At 35.2% G+C, this 17,918-nt stretch overlaps 1 protein-coding gene and 1 long non-coding RNA gene across 4 annotated transcripts; one reads left to right on the top strand and one right to left on the bottom strand.

The window, feature by feature from the left end:
• Positions 1-8,673: 8,673 nt before the first annotated feature.
• On the bottom strand, positions 8,674-10,885 carry LOC111389787 (protein FAR1-RELATED SEQUENCE 2-like). Of its 3 annotated transcripts, XM_023014758.1 has the most exons (5): positions 10,036-10,885; positions 9,703-9,952; positions 9,570-9,620; positions 9,306-9,415; positions 8,674-9,032 (listed from the first exon to the last, which is right to left on the bottom strand). In XM_023014758.1, exons 1-4 carry the CDS (start codon positions 10,759-10,761, stop codon positions 9,405-9,407), a joined length of 1,038 nt encoding a protein of 345 aa, XP_022870526.1. In that variant the 5' UTR covers positions 10,762-10,885; the 3' UTR covers positions 8,674-9,032; positions 9,306-9,404. The 3 variants fall into 3 exon arrangements, with proteins under 3 accessions (XP_022870526.1, XP_022870524.1, XP_022870525.1); XM_023014756.1 differs by lacking the exon at positions 9,306-9,415 and having other exon boundaries at positions 9,564-9,620; XM_023014757.1 differs by lacking the exon at positions 9,306-9,415.
• Positions 10,886-14,097: 3,212 nt separating this feature from the next.
• LOC111389788 lies at positions 14,098-15,330 on the top strand. Its single transcript, XR_002701796.1, has 2 exons — positions 14,098-14,338; positions 14,906-15,330. It is a non-coding gene; the product is annotated as an uncharacterized LOC111389788 (long non-coding RNA).
• Positions 15,331-17,918: the final 2,588 nt, after the last annotated feature.

The raw sequence follows: 17,918 nt of genomic DNA, 5'->3' as shown, positions 1-17,918 counted from the left end.
ACAAGCCCACGAGTGACCGAGCTGACGAGCCGCTCGGCCAGTTTGACATCCCTAGAGCAACATGATTAGAAAGCCAACCCATATCCATTTCATTAGGACAATGGTAATTATGAGTTGTTAATTGCCTTTATCAATTGTTCAGTACTTTTGTGTTTGTGTGCTTGTGTGATATGATTACATTTTGTAAAAAAAATCATGCTTGTCTGAGTTAGATAGTTTTGTCGGCTATGATGAATAGCGTGAGAGCATGTATTAGTTCGTGGATTGTGAATGGATCATATGCTTTAATTGAATTTTCTTCTTATCTATATGAAGTGGTACAATATTTATGCACAAACATTAAGTTTTGCGTCGTATAGGAACATTGTTCATATGCGTAGGCTAAAGAGATGACTTAAGTGCTTAATCCCTTAACTCATGATTTCCAACACCCTTTAATCGTCTACATTATAATTTGGGACGTTCTAACCTGTGAAAGAAATAATTTAAAATTGTGGTGATTCCATACTTGTGAAAAAGATTGTGTTGAGTGTCTCTCACTTTCTGTTATAAGTTTGGTGATGACCGAATGCTAAGAATCTAACCCTTGTAAATTTTGCTTCCATTTTATAGAAAATAAGCATTGCATTTATTCAGTTACGCCTCACGCCTACGCCCTTTTTACTCAAATTATTAAGTCTGTAGGGGTCTTTTGAAACCTGGTACCCTTTGATATTCAAAAATCGGGGAGCTATAGACCTAACACTCACTACAGGAGTCAAGAACAGGAAACTCGGATGAGGTCAAAACTGGGTAAAATAAGAGAGGGGAGAGAAAATTATATAAGAGCGCAAAAGAACTGATTTTAGAGGCCTAGATAACTAGTGGGTTTGAATCACTTAATATAAACTAGATTGTTGAAACGCTCATAAATTGGGAGAATCATCATATGAATAAATTGTTAACGTTGTCGGTTGAACTAAACCAAATTAGAGAGTGGTGTGAAGAAATCATAAGTGAAACTAAACTCTAGAATTACACCATGGTAAGAGAATAAAAGAAAATAAGTTTGGGAACGTGTAAATCTCGCGAGCGAAGAAAGAAAAGAATAGACCATTGAGGGATGGAAAGTGAATCAACTTGTGAATGTACGGTATTACACTTGATCCTTCACACACACACACACACACACACACACCTACTTTGCATTGACTAAATGGAAGTTTGGTTCTTGCGTTGTGATTTTGACACCGTTCATAAATGTGATATAATATTCTTAATACTGAGCCAAAAAGACAAGCTATCTAACTAATTGTTTGTGTATATATCATCCGTTAGTGATTTCTTTTTCGATGTGTTTGTTTGCTCGAAGACTAGCAAACGGTTAAGTTTGAGTGTATTTGGTGAGTGTGTTTTAATCACGAGTTTTATATAATTTTAACTTGATTATTTGCTAGATCTTATGAGTATCGAATGTTTTTATGTATTTGTTAGTATTGTTTTGAAGATTAGGAAAATCATAGTAAAAAAAGGTACTAAAGTGGACAAAGAAGCTAAAATCGAAAAATTTGGAACAGAAAGACAGTGTCGAGGCACTGCACTTATAGCACCGAGGCGCTACAATTCATGAAAAGGAGCAATTTAGAGCAAAAAGGCAGCGCCTGGGCGCTACAGGTTCTTTCTTCATGGCGCCTAGGCACTGTGCCGGTTATGCAATTAGGGCACAATTTGGCCCGGATTGAAGCCCATAAAAGACCCTACACTCAACACCAATGTGAGGAGGAATATAAATACAAGTCATTGATATTTTTGAGGCACAATATACAACGTGAGATTTAAAGAGAAAATCAAAAGGAATGAAAGAAAGAAACCAAGATCTAGGTTTTGAAATCAAGATTGGAGGCAAGAAGAGAACTTGGTGCAAGATTCATCATCTTTTCTATATCTCAATTCAATATTCAATAATGTGCTTAATGTAAATATTTGATTTTGCTTCCAGTATCATGAATATTTAAATTTAATATTAGGACAAACAAGTAATCTTTCAAACTCTTTATTTCTTTTATTCAAGATTCTTGGTCTTTTATCTTTCATGTGTTGATTTTACTATAGGTTTAATGCATTGAATTACTTGATCACTAATTTGATAATTTTGTGAATCTTTTTATGAATCGAGAGTTGAGTTCAGAATTTAGACCATATAGTGAAATTCGATAAATCGGTATAACATGTAGGGATTCCTATATTGATTATTGCGGTTATAAAATGAATTTTTAGTTTTTAGAACCAAGATTTCGTTTAACTAAAATTGATTCGCATAGAAATATGCAATTAAATTAGTTAAATAGGTTCAATGAGAACTTAAGAAGGATAAATTGAATAAAATAGGAGTATTCGACTGGATAGTACGGTAGATTGTGAATCTTGATTTAAGATTTAAAAGTGATCAATATGTGAAATTGTTATTATTTAATTTTTAAATCAATCTTTGTGTGCGTTTACGTATTTAGATTAAAAATCAAAACATACAAGTCATTTGTTTGCTTTTGTCGAATATTCGTTAGAAAAAATTTGATTAAATTCTAAAGTACAGTCCTTATGGGAACGACAATTAGGACTCAAAGATCTATTATACTACTTGTTCGATATTGTACACTCGTGATGGAATAACACAACATATGCCAACTCCACACACTTGTTGCAACAAGTCGCGTTTTTCCCTTCCATGCTACATATTTCATTGTCATTGCAACAATGAACAGCACCTCGCGAGTTCTATTCCTGCTGCAGAAGAAATCGTCTTGCCCAAGTCGATGCCATTGGTTTCAGTTTGTTGTGCTTAATATTAGTTAACTGTGAACAATTGCTGTTTTGAATAGAGAATATTAGGGTTAAGGCTACAATAATGAATTAAATTTTTTATCCACCAATAAATTAATATATTTTTGTCACCTGTGATTAATAGAAGATGAGTATCGATACTCGTTAGATCATTCTTTATATATGAAAGTCTTGCTTAATTCTTACGAAATATTGAAAGTTAAATGTCTTCAAATGAATGAACTTGACTAGTCACATACCCTCATCTTTTGGTTGTAATTTCTGTAAGCGGTGTCATTTATCTTACGAAAATCTATTTAACAATTTTTTAATCTCTCAACTTGTGAAAAGTTGCTATTGATCCTTCGCTTCTATATGTGTGTGTGAATATAATTTTTTTTTCTATCGTGTATATAGAAATAAATGGTGTCCAAAATGAGTGGTAGAATGGGAACTTCATGCTTATGTTGACAAAATATCTGCCCATGTATAAAAACTAAGGACTCCTCAATACTAATTTCGAAACTTATAAGCAAAGGAGAAATACACAAAAAAAAGGACAACTTACTAAAATACCCCTAAAATAAGGATCTTTTAAAAAATCATATGAAAAGTATTTTAGAAGTAAAAAAAAAATTGTATAAAATTAAATGTCACTTTTTAATGTCTAGCGTCACTCTTTTTATTGAAAAACAATATACAATGTCACTTTTATTAAATGGTGATGTTTGTCACTCAGAAAAATGATAAAAATTTCTAGGAAATTATGGAAAAAGTGATAAACATTAATAAAAAGTGACGGAAATTTAAAAAGTTGACACGCTAAAAAAAAGTGACAAAACATTAATTAAAACATTGGAATCTGTTCAATAAAGTGACATAACCATCATCCCTCTTTTTTGGTTCACCGCCATGTATCTATAAATCATTTCATTGAAAAAACACCCATCTTTAAGTCGAGTCACCACCACCATCATCTACTAACTTAGCCAACCCATTTATCATATAAAAAAATTTGGGAAGTAAAAAGTTCTGTATAAAGCTAAGTGTCACTTTTTTTTTATTAAAAAATGACATACAATGTCACTTTTATTAAAAAGTTATGTTTGTTCCTCAAAAAGTGAAAAAAAAAGAAGTGACACGCTATTCAAAAAAGTGACAAAAACTCAAAAAAAATAACAAACACTCAAAAAAGTGTCGTAAATTCAAAAAAGTAACAAAACGGATAAACATTTACATATAGTCATGTATGGGATCATACACCACCATCGATCTGCATTACCTAACTGATCTACGCCCTATCATCTCTCGCCACTACCACCAACCATGGAAAACCACCATGTGCGACCTTAGATTCTGACTTTTGCAGGAGCCAATGCACACACTGTCAACTCTACAATGTGCTCTGTGCAGTTTTTAGGGTAGTTACCTGTATTTTCAATATTGATTAGGGTAGTCCATTGTTCCCATTTCTTATCTTCACTTGTTTATCTTTTAGAATGGATCTAGGGGCGGTTGATTTTTTTTTTTTTTTCTCTTTGTGATTATATTTCATTTCTATTAATTAAACATAGCACATATTTTCATTTTAAGAACACAACATCCTATAAATTAGAAGTGACAGAAAAAAAGTAACAAAAATTCAAAAAAGTGACAAATACTGTTGATGAGATAATTTCACTTTTGAAAAAGTAACATAAGTGGGAAGTTGGGGAACAAGAGCATGATAATGATTATGGCTATGGAAAAAAGAGAAATTATAAGGCTAGTGATGATGAGAGAAAAAGGAGACTGAGGGAGAATGAAGAGAACTTGGCTGATAGATTGAGAAAGGAAGAAGAGATTGAACTGGTTAAAAAGAAAGCTGGAGAAGAACATTCTTTATTTGTATTAATGTTTTGATCCTAAATCCGCTTCCAACTTCTACGTTTCTACAAATCTTGAATGGAAGAAAGTCATTGATAAATTTTTCTTATGTACTAATATTATAGTCTTAATAAAATTCTAACTCAATCATTGAACACACGTTCTTAACGGAAAAGGACACATTCAGAATGAGAAAGCTAAACAACTGTAAAGAGTGGAGTTAACTTTTCAAATAAAAAAAATTCAATTATATATTGATAATCAAGTCCACATTCCCAAACCAACATAAGAGTTTTTGACACCTGATTATTAAATACAGATAAAATAAAAAGACTCCAACGAAATCATTATATAAGTTTTACTGAAGCTCAATATATAGGAACTAACACCGCTACTCTTCGAAACCTATCTCAAAACAAAAGATAGTAAAGTTTACTTCTTTATACTCAAATCCAAAAAGGCTCTATTTGGTAAGAATAAGCTGTCAAAAAAATAATCAGTTCAATATATTGCTCTACAAATTACTAATAAAATGCCACTCAATATCATCTGGCAGCAACTGCAATTGATTAGAGCAATATCTCCAAATTATAGGCAAACAATAAATAACACTGCCTTTGTGCAGGACACGATTAGCAACCACTCAATGCACATCTTCTTCATACAGATCCCATCCTCTTATACATACAAAAGAGTTCATGAGAAAGAGAAAGGACTGAAAGAGATTCTAATATTGTAAGAAAACTTTACTGTTATGTAAATGTTATTTGAACATTAACTAGACAAAAATACCCTTTAAAGAAGCCAATTCACTTGACTGCGTAATCAACATCGCTCCCTCTTCATTCTAACAAATCTCATGATCCCAAACTCGTAAATCGACCTTAAAAGTACTCTTTTGCATTGCGAAACTTTTTATTCTAAGAAAAACACTCTAAATGATCCCAAGCAAAATCGTCGAGAGGAAATTACACTCCTTACCTAAGATTGATATAATTTCAAAAATCACTTTGTTATTAATTTTATTCAAGATATACTGTTAAAAATATAGTAAAATAAAAAAAAAATGTAAATCACCTCACTCATATTGAATAATCAATTATGAGCTATATATGTGCCATCAAACACGGCACTTACCAAAATTTTATGAATAATAATAGATGGTGCATGAACATATGTTTCTGCTAATTATGCATATCTAGATAGATTATAGAGCAGTGAAAAAATTATTGAGTCCTAAAACAATAAATTATGTGTTTCTGCCACAAGGGAACATTTATACCGAATGGACTTAGGAGGGAAAAAAAGAGAGAGAGAATGATAGTTTTTTTCCCCAAAACATATGTGTTGGTTTGGGCAATGAAAATTTTCTTGAATTCTGAAATGGTTTAGAAACAACAATAATTGACCATATATGGCGTCTAAATTGGGTATATAGTATTTTCCAAAATATTAACCATACTACAAAGTAATATTTGGATTATAAAAATCATATACTAAATTTTGAATATTTATTTCGTAATGATAGAGATACGAAAATTTCCGAATCTTCAATTCACTTTAGACCATGAGAAGCCCATAGAAAAATCAAAATTTAGTCAGAATATTCAGCTACAAAATACATTAAATTGTCTATGGTTATGATGGGAACCTAAGAGGCTTTCTTGACAAGTTCTTGGACGTAATTCTCGTCAAAGCAGCGATGACCGGCATCATAAACTTGCTCTTGCTCTTGATCACCACCCGGATGTTTCATTTGAAGCGTCTAAACAGTTTGGGAGTAGAAAGTATAGAAGCTTTGCTCCCGACGGTTTGGGTGTTTTGAAGAATCGAGGTTTTGATTTGAAGAATTGAGGTTTTGATTTGGGGCTCTGGGTTTTGGGGTTTTGAACGTACTAATTACGTTGTTAAAATTTTTTATTAGTTTTAAAAGTATTATTCAAATTTCTCATTTTTAGGGGTAGTTGACCTAATTTTCCCATTAAAAATAGAAACCAATTTAAACATCGTGGACCAACGGATCATGAAATTATTCATGTAAATTAGGCCACAAGAAAAATCAATTTTGGTGGGAAAAACTACCACGTGTCCAAAACCAAGAGGTAGTTGTCAAGTGTGTTAATTATTAAATACGAAAATGATAATTCATATATAAAAGTTTACATTGACTCTATTTGATCCACATTCTTTTAAAAAAATACATTATTAAATAGTGTTTTGACATCATCTCCACCACACATTTTTTAATAGAATAATATTACACGTAAATTCACAAATTTTCCTTATTTTTTAACTACACATTTTCCATAAAATACATTCTTATAAAAATAATGTGGCTCAAACAAGAACATTATTTTGTCAATTTAACCAAAGCGAATTTCAAGATCAAATTTTAATAATAAATGATAATTATTATTAATTAAAAGTTTATATGAAGATCAATTCAAACAGATGAGCTTAAATATTAAACACTAGTTAGTACTTCCGTATTAATATAACATATCAATCCCGCTAGGCAAACAGGGATTGTTGACAGGGTTAAGTTCCCGACTGACGTGGCATTGGTTTAAAAAAAAATTAAAAAAAAATAAAATCTGTCCAAAGCAAGAGTTGATTGCAATCCCGGTAGCCATTTTCCCCCAAAATGAACCCTAAGCTCCCAAATCAAATCTCCCAAGTTAGAACTCGAACTTCACCATCTCTGGCCACACTTCGGACGACCTCATAGTCGGCGCTCCGACTGCACTTCGATCGGGGGGTTTGGCCATCGCCTCACCGTTTCTAGCCACGGGTTTGTTGTTGTTTCCATCCATTTCCACCAGCTCCCGATTCACCGTTGTCGGGGGGGGGGGGGGGGGGGTCCTAACATGGTACATTACTGATGAAGAAAACTCTCTATGTTGCATTCCAACTTGTTGTCAGCAGTTGTCATTATGCATCGTTATCACTATTTTCCTGTGTCACTATGAAGCTGCTGTTTGTGTTGTTGTTATTTCAAGTGTTCACATCCATGGTTGTTCATAGTGTAGTGCTGCTAAATTGAAGGGGGGTCTAACATGGTACATTACTAATGAAGAAAACTTTATATGTTGCATTCCAACTTCTTGTCAGCAATTGTCACCAGTCACAGCCTGCTATTGCACGACCACTGTGAAGTTTGAGATGAAATTATCAATGTTCTTCAACATTGAAGTGGTTTTTGTAATGGTTATAGTGACTGTGAATTTATTTCTGTTAACCGTGGTTTATTTGTATGGCAGAATGGGCGGAAAGAATAGAGGAATGTGCCATAGTTGTAGAGCTAGGGGCCATTTCTTTGATGAATGCCCAAGGAAGCACAGATGTCGGGCATGCAAGAATGGATTTGAGAAGTGTTTCATGGTGGAGAAGTAGACAGCAAATAAAGGGAGATTATTTCTCTGTTGCAGTGAGAAATGCGGATTTTGGGATTGGGTTGTCAAAGAAAAATCACCCGGTGAATCGTCTAGCGACAATTCTTCATTAGTAAACCTTGCGATGAACGAAAATGATGAAGAAATGTCCAAAATGTTTGAATCTCGAGTTCACCTAAATGATGATGAAGACCTACATATTTCGGTGAGCGTGAGAATATGCAAGGCGAATTCTAGTGTGGAAGCGAATGCAAAAGGGAAACGATCGACTTGATTATTAGATAAAAAATTGCTTCTTGGCTTTTGACATAACTTTTGTATGTGTAGCACTATTGCGTGTTAGCTCTCATTGTCTTCATGTAGTAATTTCAATTACTCTTGTTTAAGTATTATGTACCGACTGAGATGGATTAGGAATGTGTAATATTTTGAATTGAAGTATTGCCACCACTGTATTTGGATTCGTGTTCTCTTTATGAATTAAATTATATATCTACTAGACATTTAAATGTTGCTCCTGGCTGCAGCACAGAAAAGGGCAAGAAAACTGAAATAAGCTTTATACCATTGATGTTGAAGACAATTAATTGAACATTGTAAGGTACACTGAAAACCATTAATTGAACAAATAAGCTTTATAACATATTAAAAGTGACAGAACTTAAATACATTTGTTGGTTGATCAAATAAGCTTTCAACCATATTAAAAATGATAGAACTTAATTACATTTCTTAGTTCAACATGCCTAATGAGACCATAACAACAATAGTGAACTCCTAAAGACCATTCAATATCCATCCACATAATGTACAGCATTTAACAATTGTATGAGTGCCCAAGCAACTGATCTGGGGGTACACTTTTGCCAAATATGAAGTCCCAGGTCTTATAAATAGCTGTAGCCTGCGTAGTAAGTCCCAGGTCATGTAAATATCTTCAAGCATTGATTCCCTTATGTCTTTGACAATAGCAACCTATTAGCAAACTATGTATTAGAAGAAAGCCTCAAGCAATATTTAGTAAATGATGCAAAAACAGCTATATATATTCTGCAGACCTGATAAAGAAGCTGGGAATTAGCATAAATTAACAAAAAGGCCACCAACTTGTGCTAAAAAAGAAACAAAAACATCTGATGATTTTTTGGAAATGAAGGCATCATGTGCAGGGAAATTTCTTTTTTTTGTTGACACTGGATATACAATTTGTGGTAAATGAAGGTGTTGTAATAATGAAGGCATCATTACCTGCCCATTTCCAAAAGTTTCATTTTTGCTCCATTTCGAAACGTTCTTGAGAAATAAAGATTTTTTTTCCCCAAGACATCAAAACCAGGCATTACTTCTTTATAGAATGCCTGCAATTTCAACCAAGCAGAACAGACATGCACTTACAGCCAAAAAGGAGGAGAAATTGAAATATTACTGGAACAAGTAAATTGTGTTGATCAAAGAAGCAACATAAATATATCTTATCACATTTCTTCAATAAGTAGAATTCATTACACAAACCTGAGCCTCCATGGTCTGATAAATATGGATGATAGTATGGCATTGGTTGACCTACAATGAAATATAGATGTTAGTTGCATATTTCAAATGACATCGAGAATTTATCTTTAACCAATTGATGGTGCGAGCTTACCTTGAGAACTATGCATAATATTTGATGACGATGGTACGATGTAATTTGACATCGGTAATACCCCTGAATGTGAGAATGGTGTCACAAAAGTATACTGTGAGACGGGAAATGTTGATGGCATCGAATATTGTAGGCAAGGAGGCGGAGGCTGCATTGAGTAGTTTTGTTTTTGAGCTTCATGAACGTGGACAGCGCTCTCTTGTGTACCAGTATGTCGTCCAATAGGTCTCCTTCCTTTGCTTGATGCTGACTGTAAATTTATGTAGTGTGAAAGTATTCATTACAATCAAATATTTGGATATGTGTTTTTTTAATAAATTAAATCAAATTTACCTTTGTGTTCTTCGAACTCGACTCCAGTGGACCTTTTGTCCTCAGTTTTTTGGGCGCTCCCTTTCTACGCGACAATTTCGAATCTCTTATTTTCACGTTGGCATCGTTCTGGGAGTTGGTACACTGATCGGCTACTTGAATAGTATGATGTGCGATCACATTGCTTCCACTGTGCGACATTTTCAACATCGAAAGATCTTTGCACTGAAGTTTTATCCAATCCAGTATCACACGCGACCGCCCTTCGTCATCTGCAGCAAGGTCAGCCAGTTTTGCAAACTCATGACACAGTTCATCATATCTCAATTGCTTAGGAGAGCTGATCAAACCATCATAATTTACGGCGACTCTGGTATGTGCCCCACTAACGTCTCTTCTCCATCTCCGCAGTTTGTACCTCTTCGGAAGGGATGTGACATCGCAACGAATAAGAACTGTAATTGAATGGCGACAAAGAATTCCCCTAAACTCAAACAAATGGCAACTACAAACGATGTCATAGTTCTCTCTCTCAAATGAGACGAAGAATGTTTTTTTCCTTCGTCGCCCCTCATGCATAACATCCTCGCGCACCTCATACATCGTCAACGTATCTCTTTCCAAAGTAGATATGACATTGCAGTAAACCTTCCCCGTGAACTCATCCTGAGCTTCCCTGAATTTTGCAATGGTATAAACTGACTGAAATTGTAGCTCCATTTCGTATTGCATTGCACATGGGACCATTTGCGAAAAAGATTTGAAATCAGCCTGGAACTCTTTCTCTACCTTACATCGCAGTGCTACTTCGTACTGTTCTACAAATTGCTTCGGCGTGGTCTTCGAATGACGTAACCATCAAAGAACGCATTCATACTCTCGCTCCTCTCTATCGTCGACATCCCTGCCCAAAAAGTGGTCTTCAAAAAACATGGAACCCAACGGCTTCTGTTCTCATACAACCCAGATAACCATTCATTATCTTCCAAGTTGTACTTGTCTATCATCGCAGCCCACCCATTCTCAAATTCTTCAACAAATTGACAATCATAAACTAATACATGTGTAGCACCAAATATCGAAGACTTGTCATCATGGTACCCAAATTTTTCAGGCACCATCTTTAAAATATGCCATAGACACCATCTATGCCTTGTGTTTGGAAAAATGATTTGAATGGCATTTTGCATGGCCCGATCTTGGTCGGTAATTATTCCATGAGGTGCTTGACCATGCATACATTGTAGCCATATTTTGAACAACCAGATAAAATTATCTGTATCTTCGCTCGACAACAACCCACAACCAAGTAATGTTGACTGTCCATGATGATTGACGCCAACAAACGGGGCGAACGGCATGTCATACTTGTTTGTCAGGTACGTGGTATCAAAAGTAACAACATCGTCGAATTCCTTATACGCTTGCCTGCACCGATTATCGGCCCAGAAGACTTTTTTAGTCGGGATTCATCAGCTAAATCCATGCTAAAGTAAAATCCCGAGCACTGTGTTTGCATCTTTGCAAAGTATGCTTGTATTGCAACGACATCCCCTTCACCAAGTCTTAAACGCCTAACTTTTTCAACATAGTTTCGACAATCTTTCTCAATACAACTCAAGTTATCATAACCACCTACTTCGACAACGACAGAATTGAAACTTTTATGCAACGGAATTCCAGCTAAATCATTGACTTCAAGCTTATGTTTCACGTGTGAACTCAATTCTCGGTTACATCGATATAACCTAGATTTCGATGGACTAGTTTCGTGATTGTGGTCGAGGTGGACCTTGTTAATTCTCCATACCCCCATGAACATCTGATGATGCAGATATCCTGCCTTTGCAACCCATCTGTATTGTTGGTTAGGGCTTGAAGGAACCGCTACTATTACCGATTCTTTGACCTTCACGGCTACATGTGAAGGTTACATATCTTAACTCTCCGTCATCCCCCTTTTTCGAATTCCTTTTCTTAATTGGAAATCCAATTGCATAAGCGGATTTCTTGTAGAAGACAAACATGTCTTTTAACTCCTTAAACTCCATGCCTACCTCAGGCACAATCACACTATCCCCCACCGAGTTTTCACCATCCACAACGTTAACGGAGACCGTAACATTCTCATAATCGGATTCAGCCAACACATCATCATGGTCGATCTGCACTTCGTCCATAGTAGTTGTTACACAAGTAAACAAAAAGTCACATAAACGAGGTAGATTAGGTTTAAATCCTCAATAGAAAACAAACGACAATCAATAAGAATCATGGGTAAAACAAATGACATTCAATACGAACACCAGGAGCTTGAAGCCTACACTTCGAAGTGGCAACTCCACTAACTTTAATATATATCTACGAAAAGCAGGAGCGGAAGCCTAGTCTTATGAAGTGCCAACTTCACTAACTTAAATATGTACCTACTGTATACTATATGGGAGAAATATTTCCGGATCGTAATCAAAGTTTGCCAATTTATATTTATGTCTCCATGTGTGAATCCTATCTGATTACTTCTTTCTTTTATCATCATCATCTCAAATTATACTAATAGAATATTTAATAAAAAAAAAGTATCATAAAGCAGAATAAGTGTTCATTAATAAAAAGTTGACAAGGAAAAAAAATTAGTTGAAATACAACTATTATAATAAAAAAAAAATTAAATTTTTTTATTGCAATTAAAATATAGCGCCATAGAAATCAGTTAGCGTTAATATTTTAGAAAGGTATTGGAAAACCGTGTGAAATAGCAGTGGCAATTGTGTATTTAGATGCAAGTATAATTGTAAGCCGTATTTCATAAATATTCATCAAATTAATACTACAATAATCAATCCTGCTAGGAATTCAAGAAGGAAGCATCTGATTACTTCTTTCTTTTATCATCATCATTATATGATATCCCAACCCAAAACCAAAGTATTCAAATATAATGAGAACAAAAACGGGCGGTCCAAGTCTGATCCATTTAAAGCCATATTTAGCAACCCAACTAATTTCGGTGGTCGAAGCATATTTTTGAAGGTTTTCTGAAATTTCGCTAGGTACACAGGGATTTTTGGACAATAATGTCGTACACAAAATCAATTTTTCCAAGTTCTCTATTATATGTTTAACAAAGTTTATCCCACAATATTGCATTCAAAGCAGGGTAGAATGGTTTTCCTATTCCACGTCAGTTTGTTATACCTCTCCAGAAGGAGAAATTAAAGGACGAAACTTAATTGCAATGCCGGAGCTCAGGCAGGATCTTTAACAGAAAGAGGAATGTGCTTCGGGTATGTTTTCTGGAATTGTGGATTTTTGGTCTTCACAACCACATGAACGTACAGTTCGTTGGCATCAAATCTTCGAGAACGAGGAGTTCTTACACAACTCCAGCCTGAGCTTCGGGTTTGTCGTTGGATTGCACTACGAAGCCTGTCCAAAAAATGCCAGCAGCTGGAATTATTGCAAGAAGGAAGCGTTGTTTTAAGGGTGCATAATTAAATTAAATTCGTGCCCTAGGTTTTGGTTCACCTCTCACGCATCGCCAAATTGCACCACCAAGCCTGTCCAAAAATTATTGCCCGGTTGCAATATGCAGCAGCTAGAATTATTGCAAGAAGGAAGCGTTGTTTTGGTTCGGAATTTAATTAATTTCGTGCCCTAGGTTTTGGTTCACCTCTCACGCGTCCCTCACGTGTGGCCATAAGTTCCCTCCAATTTTACTTGCCACGTCAAATGTTTTGAATCCCTGTTTCTTGTCTGTCGATTAAGCCTATCCAAGAAGCATAATTGTTGAAAATATATACGTGTAAGATGACTTTTTCCAATTCTTTGTACTGCAAACTGGCATTTGACTTATTAATTTTTAAATATTTGAATTGTTTACCGAAATTGCACTTTATTTACACTTTTTTTTCAGTAAATCCTTTTAATATCTCAATTCTCAAACAACTTTTAGTGCAATTTGGTCAACACGTCAGTCAAAACATGCAATATGTTATGGACCATGCTAGACGTACAGTCCACTCTACCGAATTTGTTACAGTATGATGATGTGGCGCAATTTTGAAAATGTAAAAATCTCGTATACAATTTAGAAAAGAAAAAAAGGAGCCATTTTGTGAACCCTACCTTTCTCTATCATTTTCGTTCTCCCTCGAACACACCACCTGGTGGAAATGGAAGGAAAAATTCGACGACGTTGGCATCATTGACGCCGGCGTCGACACTGTATGAACCCCACATTCTTACTCCCATCATTTGAACTGGGCTTACGGATTTGGAGAAGAAATGGAAACAGATAACTTCGTCGCTGGTGACTGCACTGGTAACATTTATTTTTCTTGAAAGATGTTTCTTGTTTATTTCCTGTCATTTTTGCCTTTATAGAACTTGAACTGCTATTGTTTCATCGAAGTGTTAAAGTTTGGGAAAATCTGCTGATGAAACTTCGACTGAATACCCACGTTTGGGGAAATCTGCTATTGTTCTTGGTCGTTTGCTCTTCGTGCATAAATTGTAGATGATGAAACTTCGACTGTACAAATATGTCAATGAAATCTGGCGTTTAATTCTTAGTTCAGATTTCTGGAGCTATCATATATTTTCTTCTTGTTGCATTTGTTTGATGTGGCTACAAATTATTGTCAAGATTTGCAAGTCCCTTCCTCCTAGGCCCAATTCTTTTCTGATTTTGGGTTCTAAAGCAGCTCACTTTGAAACAGTTTGTGTGATTGTTTTGCAATCGTTGTGAAACAGCTGATTCTGTAATGGTTATTGGTTACTGCAATTGTGGAGTAAATATATATTTATTTTGCTTCAGTTCACACTTCCACCTACAATGACCAAATGTGTTTTTTTCTTTATAAATAAGGCTCTAATTCTTTTGCTGTAGGCACTATGTCTGAGTTGTTTCAAATGTGCTGGAGAAAGTGAATACTCAGTTGTTATGCTATGGTGTTATGCAAGGATGATGTAAATGGACAAGTCAGATCAAGAAAGAAAAACGGTTATAGAGCATACTATGGAGGGGACTACTGCCATGTTATTCTAAATTAGTAATGATTGTTGATTTATGCGCCTAACTAGTAATGGTGGTTAAGCTGTCTCAGTTATTTGGTGCCGAAAAGTGAGAATGCTATTATAAATTAGTAATGGTGGTTGATTTGTGCCCCTTACCATGTAGACATTTTGTAAGCTAGTTTATGGTAATATTCATGTGCATCTTGTGATAGCACAGAGGTTGGTGCTTAAGTGACAATAAGTTATTTCATCTTTGGCACGAACACATTTGTCCAAGGACAATGGATTTAGCTTTGATGTAGTACAAGAAAATTGCAAAATTTTAATGATCTTGAATCAGTATTGCCAATTGGCATTCATTTGCAAAGGCAATTGCATAAATCTTGATCATTTTTGTTGGAAAGTGCTTAAACAGCTACATGTGGACTGAATAATAGGTTGAATAATTGCTAAGGAGTTGGTTAAAACTGGATATGCAACAAGTGCTTGAAGACCAAGTCTTTAGGGAGATGGTTGATGCTATTTTTTTGTTTATGCTTTTGATATTAGGAAGCTGATAGTCATGCCTTGTAATCAACAAATTTCTTTGACATTCTGTTAAACTTTAGCTCTATACAAGGAGCTGTGCAGTGAATAAATAAAACATAAGTTTCCTGAAATCATTTTTTTTCATTTATTTCTTTTTGCTTCTTTGTTTTACTCTCGAATAACATCAATTCTATGGGACTATAAATTAGTTCCAGTGACAAGTCCATAGCTGTATAACAATTCTTTTGTTTTACATTTTTGTTTTGTGAAAAAAAAATGGCTTGTGTCCCAGATGTCTTCGATTTCAGATTCTGAAGAAATTGAGCATATACATCGGTTGGATTTGTACTCGTCAATAGAAGCCGACCGCATAATCGTTTAGATCCTCCCAAACTGTTTCCTCAACTTCTTCCCATGAATTGGCAATCTTAATTCTTTCGACAGGCTGAAAATAACTCCCAATATTATTATCACGACGAATACATGATATGATCCCGGGTGCACCATCAATTCCCAAGAATTCATTAATTGATTGGAGAAGGTCGAAGTCAAGAACCGAGCCAAGTCGAGACTTTGAAGTAGCTAATAAAATTGTTCACTTATGTATTCGAGCAACGGAGTCTAAAACCATGAAGTTCATGTGTCAATGAGTAAATTTGATGAAGGGGCCGAAGTCTAATTCAATTGGGATTTGCTTGACAATTGCAGCCGAAGACGGAGCCAAAATCAAAGATTGTATGGCCGCACAACTTCCAACCCCTGCGGCCACATAGGAGCAAACAAGGAATTTTTTGGCTGTTGATGAAGCTTCCATGCGGCCGCAATCACTACCACCATGCGCGCACCACAGAAAATCGGCTAGAAAATTTCCTTTCCACGCGAGAAGATTTGTTTGAGTCAATTTCTTATTTTTGGTAACTTTAATATTATAAGGACTCTAATTTCGTGTTTTACAATATTTTAGGAGTTTATTCCTTTTTAAATTAGGTTTTTATATTCTTTAGCATAAATAGGAGTTTTATAATTCATTGTAATAAGTTTGATTATGAATTAATGAGAGATTTTCCTCTTCGAAGCTTTACTTCAAATTTATCTTGTTCATTAAATTGAATGGGGCGAACTTATCGAGACTAATAATCTTGTGGTGTTCAAAATATCGAATTGAATAATTGAATTGTGTAATCAAGGGGTCTTTCACGTCAACGTTACCGTTGGATTTTTTGGTTCATCTTTTATTGGTTCAAATCCACAATCCGGGTGTGATTTCTTCAATCGTGTGATCAAGAGGTCTTTAAAGCAACGTTCTTGTTGGGTTGCTTGGTTCACTATTTTGGGGTCAGATCCATAAACCTTGGTCATATTGGCGTTCTTGGGATCCGATTCAATATCCTGTAAGTTCGATTGCAACCTTGCTGATCGGGTTCGCATCAATACAATAGCACCTGTATGTATATACATCCCAATAGAATGTTGTCAATAATACAAAAAAACACTAAAGGGAAAAGCTAGACTAAAAACATAAAAGTGCATACAAGCATGATTACATCATGTTCAACCTTTCTTAGCTTATAACCAGAAATTAAAGTATGACAATTGAGAATACTGTCTGAAATAAAGATGAGGATATTGCAATTGAAATGTTTCATGGAAAGTAATATATGGGCTCACGGATTCCCAATCTCATGTGAAAATGAAACTTATAATACAAGGAGTTGGAACTTGTTGAGATGATTTATAACGAAATAATCATTTCCAACTTATAATGAAATTGAGGCCACAGAGGATCTGGAACCCACATGTTGATTGTAGGAGGCGAAAAATCTCTTTTTCCATGTAATCCCTGGCCGCTATGCTCCTTTTATTATCGGACAAAAGGTTTTCAACTTACATTGCTCTTTATGAGAGTCAATGAAGCATATTGTCCTCGACCAATTCATTTAGTGATTTTTTTCTCCCCAATGCAAGTCCATAGCTTTTAAGGATCTGCTTCAAGAGACAGGAATCATCTTACTTCTGAGTCGAGAATCTGTGGGCAAGAGATTGTGAAAAAAAGGGCTTGTGTCGTCGACGTCTTTGATTTCAAATTCTGAAGAAATTGTGCAAATATGTCGGTCTAATTTGTCTCGCTAACGTCTTTCCAGTTTAACAAGGGTTAATAAAACTGCCACCCTTTTGGATTTGAAAGAGATCTTCACGCCGACGATCTAGATAGAGGGTTGAGAGAGAGAGAGAGAGAGAGAGAGAGAGAGAGAGAGTTTGGGGTGAATAATTCTTTTTAAAAACAAGGGAGGAGATATTTTGACCCCTCAGCATAAGTGGCGTTTTTTTGAATTCAAAATACCGCCACGTCATTCTTC

The sequence above is a fragment of the Olea europaea genome, unplaced genomic scaffold (assembly GCF_002742605.1).
Source record: "Olea europaea var. sylvestris unplaced genomic scaffold, O_europaea_v1 scaffold622, whole genome shotgun sequence".
NCBI classification, from domain to species: domain Eukaryota; kingdom Viridiplantae; phylum Streptophyta; class Magnoliopsida; order Lamiales; family Oleaceae; genus Olea; species Olea europaea.
Note: the sequence above shows the minus strand (reverse complement) of the source record. Positions and strands in the feature narration are given on the sequence as shown.

What these genes read in the sequence shown, in the direction of transcription:
- LOC111389787 (XM_023014756.1), bottom strand. Translation starts at nt 10,761, where the DNA reads ATGGTCCCATGTGCAATGCAATACGAAATGGAGCTACAATTTCAGTCA. An exon ending in CGAGTTCGAAGAACACAAAG is followed by an intron (nt 9,953 to 10,035) that starts GTAAATTTGATT and finishes ATAAATTTACAG; the next exon opens with TCAGCATCAAGCAAAGGAAG. An exon ending in CCATGGAGGCTCAGGTTTGT is followed by an intron (nt 9,033 to 9,563) that starts GTAATGAATTCT and finishes GTTTGCTAATAG; the next exon opens with GTTGCTATTGTCAAAGACAT.